The 12554-nt window shown below is 41.1% G+C and overlaps 1 protein-coding gene across 1 annotated transcript in view; it reads right to left on the bottom strand.

Annotated features, from left to right (window-relative positions):
• Nucleotides 1-12554, bottom strand: part of LOC122539383 (atrial natriuretic peptide receptor 1-like) — a 71207-nt gene that overhangs the window by 32265 nt on the left and 26388 nt on the right. Inside the window, exons 6-11 of the mRNA XM_043674169.1 lie at nucleotides 11815-11919; nucleotides 10359-10461; nucleotides 7923-8062; nucleotides 7735-7807; nucleotides 6299-6437; nucleotides 1851-1937 (exon numbers count right to left, since the gene is read on the bottom strand). Of these exons, the coding sequence (XP_043530104.1) occupies nucleotides 1851-1937; nucleotides 6299-6437; nucleotides 7735-7807; nucleotides 7923-8062; nucleotides 10359-10461; nucleotides 11815-11919 (647 nt within the window). The remainder of the gene's footprint in view (nucleotides 1-1850; nucleotides 1938-6298; nucleotides 6438-7734; nucleotides 7808-7922; nucleotides 8063-10358; nucleotides 10462-11814; nucleotides 11920-12554) is intronic.

Below are 12554 nucleotides of genomic sequence, written 5' to 3'. Positions count from 1 at the left end.
GTAGGGGAGTCCGTGTTTCAGGTCGGAAACTTTCATCATGAAGGGTTTTCATCATTATTGCTTCACCTTGTGGTTTGTGGTATATCACTCTGCTGCAGGTCACATTGTAATTCAGCTTCTGGATCTGCAACACTGGGACATCCAGAATGTTGCTGGCTGCTTTTTATTTTGGGCATAGGAGGTCACCTTCATGCTCATGATGTGTTTCAGGGCTCCTTATCAGCTTCTGTTGCTCAGTTATGGAGTGGGGTGCAGCATCCTTCCCCCAAAACTTTTCTTCATCCTGGATAGGCTTATTGGATAAGCAGCTGAAATAAACTGCAGGTCTGCAGAGAGTGGGCGGAGGAGTGGGAGAAGCTGAATTGCCCTCCGTGTGGACATAATGAGCTGAATAGCCTTCTATGTTTCTAGTTCTGTAATGTGCTGCCTTCACATGTCAATTCCTAGAATAGATTTCATTCATTTTTTTTGTGTTCCCACCACAAAATATCCTTTACCCTGCAATGATATTCCATCTTGACCAAACAGAAACATATTGCAATAAGCTGACAAAGCATAAGCATTTTTCTTTTGCCACATGGCTTCCCGAAGTGGAAGTCATACAACGACAATCGTTGTGCATTTAGTAAGGATGCACAGATAGGCTGTGAGATCAAATCTCTGACACTCTGTCATCAACCAGTCAACTGCAAACTATATACAGTCATAGAGATGTACAGCACGGAAACAGACCCTTCGGTCCAACTCGTCCATGTCAACCAAATATCCTAGATTATTCTAGGCCTCATTTGCCAGCACTTGGCCCAAATCCCTCTAAACCCATTCTATTCATAAACCCAACCAAATTCCTTTCAAATGTTGTAATTTTATCAGCCTCCACCACTTCCTCTGGCAGCTCATTCCATACATGCACCATCCTCAGCATGAAAAAGTCCCTTTTATATCTTTCCGCTCTCACCATAAATCTATGCACTCTAGTTCTGGACTGCCCCATCCCTGGGAAAAGACCTTGTCTATTTATCCTATCCATTCCCCTCACAATTTTATAAACCTCTAGGGAGTCATCCCTCAGCTTCTGATGCCCCATGGAATACAGCCCCAGCCTATTCAGCCTCTCCCTACGGTTCAAACCTCCAACCCTGGCAATATCATTGTAAATCTTTTCTGAACCCTTTCAAGTTTCACAACATCCTTCCTATAGGAGGGGGACCAGAATTGCACACAATATTCCAAAAGTGGCCACAACATGACCTCCCATCTCCTTCTCTCAGTGGTCTGACCAATAAAGGAAAGTATGCCAAATGGCTTCTTCACTATACTATCTAACTGAGATTTCATTTTCAAGGAACTATGAACCTGCACTCCAAGGTGTCTTTGTCCAGCAACAATGCCCAGGACCTTACCATTAAGTGTATAATCTTGCTCTGATTTGTCCATTCAAAATATAGCACCTCGCATTGATCTAAATTTCTGTTTGTCCTCAGCCCATTGGCCCATCTGATCAAGATCTCATTGTACTCTGAGGTAACTTTCTCTGCTTCCACTACACCTCCAATTTTGGGGTCATCAGCAAACTTACTAACTATACCTCCTATGTTCACATCTGAATCATTTATATAAATGACAAAAAGTAGTGGACCCAGTACCGATCCTTGTGGCACACCACTGGTCACAGGCCTTCAGTCTGAAAAGCAGCGCTCCACCACCCTCTGTCTTTTACCTTTGGAGCCAGTTCTACATCCAAATGGCTAGTTCTCCCTATATTCCATGTGATGCAATCTTGCTAACCAGTCTGTCATGTTGGAGACCACAGAGTTAAACAAAGATATTGCTTATGGGTTGTGACTCACCGGATGAGTTTCACTTCTTTGCGAATGGCTTTAGAAAGGGCAAAAGTTCTCTTCTTTATTTTCTTAATGGCAACAGTCCGCCCATCACTGCAATGACAAAAAAGGGTTAATAGCAGTGGGCTTCACATTTCATTGTTAAGAACTAATGTTATAAATGATTAAAGTTCAACAATTGAACCAAATAGATTCACATTGGGACATCTATTTATTGTAACACTTAAGATGGGAGATGAAGAACAAAGGAAGGAATTGGATGGTGGGGGGTGGTTCTAGGTGTGTAAGGGTGAAAGTCTACAAATGCTGTAGCTGAACTGTCCGCAGGTGTTATATAAATCCCTGTTGTTGTATCGAAGTCATGCTGTACCATACAACAACTTACATGTTTTTTACACAGACAGAAGCAGAGTTAAAGATTCAGGTCAATGATCTTCCCTCACAACTGCAACAAGTCAAAAGATATAACAGTATTGCCCATCCCTAATTGTCCAGATGGCAATACATGTTGGCCTAGCGAGCGATGCCCTCATCCTGTGAATGAACTAAACAAATACACAGACTAAAATAAGAGGAAAGAGGAGAAGGGAAGCAAAGAGAGATAAATTGACAAAGGAGATGACAATGCATTGCAACTTAGGTAACTATGCAGCAATTAATGAAACAAAAGATAGGTGTCAGGAAGGTGGCATTTCAGCATCATCAAGAAACAATTGCCTTACACACACACACACACACACACACACACACAGATGTACAGGTTCTGTTCTGAAATTGGTGAGTTCAACATTTTGACATAGCCTTGTAGACTCATCAAAATAGGAGGTGCTGTTCCTTGATTGAATGCTGAATTTCACCAAAACATGACAGGAGACCGAGGACAGAGAGGTCAGAATGACAGCAGGATGGAGAGTTAAAATAAGGCCCCATGCCCTCCCACTGCCATACCTTTTTCCAGGTGGTGTGAAAGTTGGCGCATAAACTGTTGATCAGGAACCTTACTGAGCCAGTTAAGGCGCCAAATGATGGCCTCTTCCTGACTCTGCTGGGACAAAGCTTGGCAGGTTCCTTTTCTGCCACTTCTGGGGTGGGTGCTCATGTCCCACGCAGTGCCCCGAGGCTGCAGGGTAGTTAACTCTGGGATACCAGATTACAGGGTGCTTGGTTGGGGGAGGGGATGGTGGTGGTGGACACAGAAGAGGATGGGTGAGGAGGGGCAAAGTCAATCTTTGACTTGTACATGGGTCTGCTGTGCTTCAGACCTCATGCCGTAGACACCTTCTGTACAATCCTAGACCCAAACCCGTGAAGTGCCAGGGTGTGTGAGCAGACATGAAGCTTGCAGAGACAGAGCAAACTAGGAAAAGGTATATCCCAGAAAGGCTTGACCCAGGACCTGGGCTAAATGCCAAATATAGTGAAGGATTTGGAATATCTGGGACATCTGGTCACTCTGCACAACTGTGATGACTACCCCATTGGCAACAGTGTCAACTGCCCTCAGTGAGCCCTGGACCTCACTCACTTGACTTTGAAAGCACATATCCAAAGCTCCCTTCTTCTCCAGCTACAGCCAAGCAAAGGATTTTTTTTAAGATTAGATTAGATTACTTACAGTGTGGAAAAGGCCCTTCAGCCCAACAAGTCCACACCGACCCTCCGAAGACCAACCTACCCAGAACCATTCCCCTACATTTACCCCTTCACCTAATACTAGGGGCAATTTAGAATGGCCAATTCACCTAACCCGCACATTTTTTTTGGACTGTGGGAGGAAACCGGAGTATCCGAAGGAAACCCACGCAGACACAGGGAGAATGTGTAAATTCAACACAGACAGTTGCCAGAGGTGGTATTGAACCTGGGTCGCTGGTGCTGTGAGGCAGCAGTGCTAACCACTGTGCCACCATGCCGCCCCACTGTGCTGACAGCAGTTATGGGGTTGAGCTGCTGCTGGTAAGAAGGAGTCAATTGCTCACCAAAACGGTTATCATCACTTCCTGTATATAAAATAAATTCTTCCCAACATTCCCTCATATCTCTTATCCAAAGCTATCAACTTGTGCCCCCCATTAGCTCATAGGATCAACTTTTCTTTGTCTATTTTGCCTTAACCTGTCATAACCTTGTAAACCTCCCATCAAATCTCTTTTATTCCAGGGGAAACAATTCCAGTTTCTCCAACCTATCTTAGGAGTCACAGTGGGAGAAAGTTTGTGCAATACACAGACACCAGATTAGACAGACGAATATCTCTATGATGTGCATTTTATTTAAATGTGAATATGTCTGTACACACCCGATTCACCATTGGGGTAGTAGAGCGTTATCTGTCAATGCGGTTACTATACAATTGTCTGATGCACGAGAAAGAAAGGTGTGATACTTACAAGGTTTTTGATGATGAACTGTCAGTATTAACTTTCATTGCTTTGAATCAGGATTTAGTGAAAGCATAAATAAACAAAAGATCCCTAATGTTGTGTTTGTCCTTCAATGCTTCTCGACATACTGTGTGGTGACAACTCAGTCCCCAAACTACTTTACAGAGACAGCAATTGGCATTCATTCATTGATTTGTGAGAATTTCCCATGCTCTACTGGCAGCTTGTAGATAAAAATCCCATAAAATGTCCTGACCACAGGCCAGATCTCAAAGGACTTTGGATAGTTTTAATTTTTATTTCAGAATTTTTTAAAAAGAGGATTGATACAGCCCAAAATGGCTGTGGATGCAAATTAAGTGGCAGTTTGGAGAGACAGAGACCCACAAATTGTCACACCTAAAAATACAAAGGGAACTTCACCTAACGGTCTTTCAAAGAGAGAAGGGGCAAATCAATACACACTGATCTAAGATGTTGTGACAAAAAAGATAATGAGTGACTGATGACCTGTGCTCAACAGCAAGCCACTCAGATTGGATTGTCTCAAACTAATGAATGACTTCTCCGGCCCTGAAAAGTCTGTTGAATGTTGTTAAATATCTTCAAGAAGATTAATTAATAGATTTTTAACACAAATATTTCTAAAATAAAAATTCAACCTCTAACTTACCTTCAGGTGTACACCCCAATATTTATTTTATACTATATAAATTTTATTTAACAATGGCTTGACTACTAGCTTTTTAAATTCCTGCTGGACTGTCTGTGAGAATGCTTTAATTGGATTGTGTGATTATACCATTAGTTACACATTGAGAATCTCCATTAAACTGTGCTCCATTTCCTAACTAGTAAGAGAGTTCAAGTTATTACAACCAATATTACTCAATCTCTCTGCAAGGCTTCCTTTAGGATTAGCTGTGAGCTGTTTTGCTTTATTGTTAACAGTAGAATTCAAACCAAAGATTTGCATTTCTGTGGCACCTTTCATGGTGGTCATCACATTCCAAAGTACTGTGGCAAGCTGGAAGAACAGCACCTCATTTTCCACTTGGGGATCCTTCAAACTTCCAGACTAAATATTGAGTTCAATAACTTTAGGGCTTGAGCTCTCCATGTCCTTACTCCAACCCCCACACAAGGCCGAATTCTCACATAGTTGACTATTACATGCAGACCATCGTTATCCACTAACAGTCCCATTAATAGCTATTTACCCTCCTAGTCAGATCATTATCCACTGCATTTTTTGTCCAACTGTTCTCTCTCTTTGGGCTCTATGTCCACCCATCATTTGCTCCTTACCTCCCTCCCCCACCCTATCTCTGCATATAAACTGACATTTTCCTAGCAACCATAAATTCCGAGGAAGGAACGGTTACTCTTATTTCTCTTTACAGATGCTGCCAGACCTGTTGACCAGCAATGTCCAATTTTGTTCCGAATTTACAGCATCCACAGTTCTTTTGGTTTTTACAAAAATAGCAAGAATAAGTATCAGATATAGGGACCATTTGGCCCATTGAACTCCTTTACCACTCAATAGGTTGATGACTGACCTGACTGTGGCCCTATCTGAAATACTTGCATGTCCCCATAGCCTTTGATCCTTTATCTATCAAAACTTTGTCTACCTCAGCCTTGCATACATTCAGTGACTCAATTTCCACTGCCCACTGGACAAGAGAGGTCCAGACACTTAAAGGCCTTCTAATAGAAGGAATTTCTCCTCCGTTCCAATTTAAATGGGATACCATTTAGTTTGAAACTGTGCCCCTCCCCCAGTCTTAGATCTCCTCCCACCCAGTTAGGTGAAGTACATGCATCAACTTGGTAAATACTACCAACACCCCTTCACAATCTTAGATGTTTTAAGGATATCATCTCTCATTCTTCTATACTCCCATGCGTATAGGGCAAAGTTGCTCAATATTTAATCTTAGCACAAGTCCCTTATCCCAGGAATCGGCCTAGTGAATGTTCCCTGAACTACTTCTATTGTGTGTATATCCCTCCATAAGGAAAAATGTGGACAGTACTTGCAATGGATTAGTATATTTCACTTACAATAAGCCTGTCTGTGTAAAGTGCTGTTTTCTGGATGCAGTGAGTGGTCCTGTACAAGAGCTCATTGTGGTGATACAGCTGGCATTGGAATCACTGGCTCCATTGGGAACACTACCCAAGCTGCCCATCATGGTATGATCTGCAGGAGAGTTCAGAAATGTCACATCAAAAAGATTGGTTTGCATTGGACACAAAACTTATAGATACTCAATTTTATCCTGCTGAGCAGAACTTTGTTTAATCAAGTAACTATGTAATTGGCCAGTGTCTGTTGTAAAGAAAAACACAAGAAACGTGCATTTATGTAGCACCTTTCATGACTTCAATATATTCCAAAGTTCTTTACAGCCAATCAAGTATTCCAAGTGTGGTCAGTTTTGTAATATAGGAAACAAGGTGTCCCATGTTTGCAGATGAAGCTCCCACAAACTGCAATTAAATAAAACTATCTGTTTAGGTGTTGGTAATAGGATAGCTGTTGACTAGGACATCAGGGATATTTCCTGTGCTCTTTCTCGCAATTCTGCTGTGACGTACTTTACACTCATCAGAGAGGTCAGCAAGACTTTGGTTTATCATCCCAACCAACATGCATCTCCTCCAATTTAACAGCACAGGGGTATCAGCCTAGATTACGTACTCAGCTCCTTCCAACGGGATTGGAACCGGTAACTTCCGGCTCAGAGCTGAACGACAGCTGACAGGACTATATGCTTTACCTTATAGAAGTGTTGCTTAGTTTAGTCCTGCAAAGGTTTACAATGGTTTGCATTTATACAGCATCTTTAATATAGTGGAACATCCCAAGGCACTTCAGAGGATCATCACACAAAGTCTGACACCAAGACAAATTGAGGAGATAACATGAGGGAAAAAGAAAAGTTTAATCAAAGAGACAGATATTAAAGAACGAGAGAGAAGCTGCCAGATGGTGAGGTTTCGGGAAGGATTTCTTAGGGCTGAGGCAGCTGAAAACACCAAGGTGAAATGATGTGGAAGAAGTCAGCAGTAAGAGGCTTCTGGGGCTGGAGAAAATTACAGAAACCATCTGGGGGCTAAATCATGGGGATGCAAATTTATTTCAAACAGAGCATCCTGTGGAATTATTTACACAGCACATTTGACTGGCAGCTTTACTTGTGCAAAGAAAATGTTATTTTAAGTTTTACGACTGGCTAATCATCAGATTTATTCAGAGAAAAACAATGTGTGCTCTGCAATATAAACATGGAATCGCTGCAGGACAATGAGACAGCAATCAATCTAAGGCTACAAACAACAATCGACATATCCATACCTTCCTACATTGAATGGAGCATATAATCTGTGCAACTAGCATAGCCAATTCAAGCATAAATGCAACTAACACAAATGAATCTACTAATTAATTGATCGAGCCTGTATCCACAGCTAGCAACTCCACAGCAACAACAAACCTTGCTTAATTTGATTGAAGTCAATGATCCAGCTTTCATCCCACAACATCTTTTGCTTCTGATACTGAAACCACTGAGATAACAAAAAAAGATGAGTAACTATGGCAATCAATGAAGATCCAGTATTGAAGTATTTTGCTTTATGAAAAGGAATAGACAAACATGAGTGGGACGAGAAGATGACCTACCACACCCGTGAGGATGAAGCCGACGCATGCCAACGAGATGGGCAAACTGATGGCAATTTTGATGGTGGAGGTGCAGTCACCACAATCAGCTGGACATGTGGAGCATGTTTCATCCTTATCACAGTTATCATCTCCACACACTCAACACAAGAATAGGAAGATGTTATTAGTGCATTGTTACAGCTCACAGTGCGCATCAATAGAAAAACATTACAGATAATTTACAAGAGAAATAAGTCATTTTGTCCAACTAATAAATGCTGCCGTTTATGGTTCAACAAATGTCCTGCCACTCCTTTTCATCTCAACATTATAGAATGTATTTTTGTCCTTTTCTCCCTAAACATGTTTATCATGCTTCCCCTTAAACACAACTGTGCAATCCTCCGCAACATTCTTATCATATTCTCCCCGTTTTGGATAAAGCAGCTTCTCTTTAATTCCCAATTGAATTTATTGCAATTATTTTTTAATGCATATTCCAGCTCTTGTTCATACTTGACAACTCAGATCTCAGAGTAAAGTCTGGCTTGAAGAATTATAAGTTTAATGTTTTGTACCTGGTTACCACAATGGTTAGATAGGATCATAGAGATGTACAGCATGGGGAAACAGACCCTTTGGTCCAACTCGTCCATGCCAACCAAATATCCTAAATAAATCTAGTCCCATTTGCAAGTATTTGGCCCATATCTCTCTAAACTCTTCCTATTCATATACACATCCAGATGTCTGATAAATGTTGTAATTGTATCAGCCTCCACCACTTCCTCTGGCAGCTCATTTTATACACCCACCACCCTTTACACGAAAAATGTGTTTCTTTTAAATCTTTCCCTTCTCACCATAAACCTATGCCCTCTAGTTTTGGACTCACCCATCCCAGGGAAAAGACTGTGTCTATTTACCCTATCCATGCCCCTCATGAATTTATAAACCTCTGTAAGGTCATCCCTCAGCCTCCGACGCTCCAGGGAAAATAGCCCCAGCTTCTTCAGCCTCTCCCTATTGCTCAAACTCACCAATGCTGGCAACATCCTTGTAAATCTTTTCTGAAACTTTCAGGTTTCACAACATCTATCCTCCAGCAGGGAGAGCACAATTGAATGGAGTATTCCAAAAATGGCCGACCTAATGTCTTGTGCAGTCGCTACATGAAATCCCAACTTCTATACTCAATGCACTCACTGAACATATTCACACAAAACTGCCAAAATTCTTTATGAAAAGAACACAGGTTTGTTACACAACAGAAAAATAAACAAATCAATTTATGTTCATATATTAGTCAATACAAGGTCATGATTTAGATAGCAACGCCAGCAATATCATTTACCAGAGAAACACCACTCCAATCTTAGCTCTGTAATTTGTTGCTAAACCGAATCTTCCCAGTTTTTCTCCTTGGAGTGCTGAAGCAGTTTGTGATTTCTTTCCAGTTCACATGGCTTGGAGTCCTTTTCTGTTTCAACAGCCAAGAAGTTGTACAAACTCTTGACCTAATTGTGATCCTACAAATACAAACTACTCTGTGCTATGATGATATAAACTCAACATTGCAAACATTTGATCAATAAACTATATGGTTATCCGACCAGACACTAAGTCATATGCTTTCTTGGAAATTATTATTCAGGTCAATTTTTCAAATCATCTTTTAGCCTTTTTAGAGAATAGTCACCTTCGCAGAACTAAAACCAAAACCCACCTGTTTCTACTCTAAAGATCCAAGTTTCCAAATGATAATTATAGACCTTGTTCACAATTTTGACACATTTGGCTATTCATGATTTATTATAAAGCTAGAAAATCATTAAGTGTGTACGCTGCTCACAATTTCAATGGGAAGGATCTGCACAATTTGTTTTGGAATCAAAGTGGCTCATCGGAGAACCATAGTCACAAAGACTGTAGATGCTTGAAAGATATTGCGTGGTTCTCAAACTCAAGAGTGTCTTGAAATGTTCTACCATCAATGAAATGCATTCAGAAGTGTAGTTACTATTGGAATGTAGGAAAAGGCAGGAGCTAATTTTACAAAGCAACATCCAAAAAGAACAGTGCAAATCGTCTATTCTTCCCATGAAGCTGGCTGAAGGATACGCATTGGCTGGGACTGTTCTTTGAAATAGTAACATGAGATATTCATGCCCACTTGAAAGGAGAGACAAAGCTTTGTTTTCAAAAATGCCTCCTAAAGGTGGCACCTCAAAAGTGCAGTTCTTCCTTGATTCAGTGGGGTCTTAAAGCTGTGCAAACCCAAAATCAGATTTGACTTAGACCTATAAACCTGAATCTCAACCCCTGCAGTTTGCAAGCAAAAGGGGGTGACCTATTATGATGACTTCACCCTGTAAAATTATTCCAAATAAAATTTTGCATGGCTCTTTTATTAGTATCACCTCTTGCAGTGATAGTGGTTTTAGACCAAATTACCTTTTGCAGGTAGTACCATGGTTTTAGCCTCCAATGCAGCTTGCATTCGACCAACCTTGATGTGTGCTATTAGGGAAGTTACACCAAGATGGACAAGGACCACCTACATTCAGAAAGCACGAGAAATTAAAATCAGTGCAGTCTTAAACCAGTATACTAAGCTATACATTTAAAAATTATGTAGTTTCTAAAATATCTGGGTTGTCCCAATGCTGTCAGCCACATAAAATTATATTCTCTTTCAAGGAGTAACAATTAAGAGAAGAACTTAACCAGAAAATGAGAGAAGATAAGCTTGAATAGTAATATTATTGCCAATGTCCTGAATGCGCAAATGTTGACTCCACTTTCCAATTTGCTCCCCTTATTCCCTGATTTTGAGAGACCATTTGTCATTCCCAAGATATCATATTGTTTCAAATAGCCTGCAGATTATGCAACAAAGTATAAGCACAATGTATGATGGGCCGGATGGACCATGGGATCAGAAGATGATACAGCACAGAGGGAGATCATTCAGTCTATCACCCTGTCCTAAATTGGCCCTAATCTCCATACACCTTCCCATGTGCCCTGAAAAAGGTTCCCTTTGAATCAGCCCAAAGAAGAAACTGAGCAAAAAAAAAATTACCTCACCTCTGATCCTTGCATTAAATGTCTTTAATCTTTATTCCTTTAGTTACTGATCATCATAAGTGAGGAAATAAATCTCCTTCTTTAGTCTATCACAGCACATCATGATGCTGAAGACCTCAGTTATATCTCCCCTTAACCTTCACGGCTCTAATGAGAAGATCAGAAGGATATTATGAAACTTGAAAGGGTTCAGAAAGGATTTACAAGGATGTTGCCAGGATTATAGGATTTGAGCTATAGGGAGAGGCTGAATAGGCTGAGGCTGTTTTCCCTGGAGCTTCAGAGGCTGAGGGGTGATCTTATAGAGGTTTTTAAGATCATGAGAGGCACGGTTAGGGTAAATAGACAAAGTATTTTCCCTGGGTTGGGGAGTCCAGAACTAGAGGGCATAGGTTTAGGGTAAGAAGGGAAAGATGTAAAAGGGGCCTAAGGGGCAACTTTTTCATGCAGAGAGTGGTGCATGGATGGAATGAGCTGCCAGAGGAATTGGTGGAGGCTGGTACAATTGCAGCATTTAAAACACATCTGGATGGGTACATGAATAGGAAGGGTTTTGTGAAATATGGCTGGGGTGCTGGCAAATGGGACTAAATTAGGTTGGGATATCTGGTCAACGTGGACACGTTGAACTGAAGGGACTGATTCTGTGCTGTACATCTCTCTGACTCTATGACTCTGATCCCATTATCTCCAGTCTGTTTGCAACAATGAAGTATCTCATCCTTGATATCATTATGGCAAATTTCCTCTGCATCTTCCATAAGGCCAGAAGTTCTATTCATGTCTTCACTGTTCATACTTTCAGATGCTTCTGAGTTACCTTGGCAGTCCAATTGATTTGGCTCATTTTCCCTGCTGTAGATATGGTGTGGGTAACTATCTGACCATCATCAGGGATCCATGGTCCACAAATTCCTCCTTTCACCTTCATTGAAGAACAAAAACATTAAGCTTCAGCACCAAACACTTATTTGATTCAATCAGCAAGAATATACAGAGTGGTCTGTAATCTATTGACTCCACCACGGTTTAAAAAAATTGGTGGGTTGGGACCACAACTGGGGTTGGAGGCTGAAAATTTGGCATCCTATGCTCCAAAGCAGCAATGGCTCTGAGTTATAACAGCTGCCCTTCTGTTTGAACAGACAAGTCCCCACTTCCTCAGCATTATTACCAGATAAGGTAATTCAGCGCATTGTGCATGCAGCAGCTCATCAGTGATAAGGTAACCATTCAACACATTGTGCATGCAGTGACGCATCATGAGCATCATCACCTATTGCTGATTTCCTGCTCTTTTCCTGTACACTTGTATACTATTCCTATCCAAATAATTATCAAATGCCCTCTTGAAGACTCAGTTTAATGTATCTCCATCATCCTTCCAGGCAGTGCATTCCATACCCCAACCACTTGCTAAGTAAAAATGTTTTTTCTCACATCACCCTCGCTTTGTTTTCTCTGCTCTTGTTTTTTTTAAGAGCATGAACAGCTTCTCCCTATCTCCAACCAGTCCACTTGTGGTTCTGTAAACCTCTATCAAATATCCTCCCAGCCTTC

This window comes from Chiloscyllium plagiosum, chromosome 2 (assembly GCF_004010195.1).
Source record: "Chiloscyllium plagiosum isolate BGI_BamShark_2017 chromosome 2, ASM401019v2, whole genome shotgun sequence".
NCBI classification, from domain to species: domain Eukaryota; kingdom Metazoa; phylum Chordata; class Chondrichthyes; order Orectolobiformes; family Hemiscylliidae; genus Chiloscyllium; species Chiloscyllium plagiosum.
Note: the sequence above shows the minus strand (reverse complement) of the source record. Positions and strands in the feature narration are given on the sequence as shown.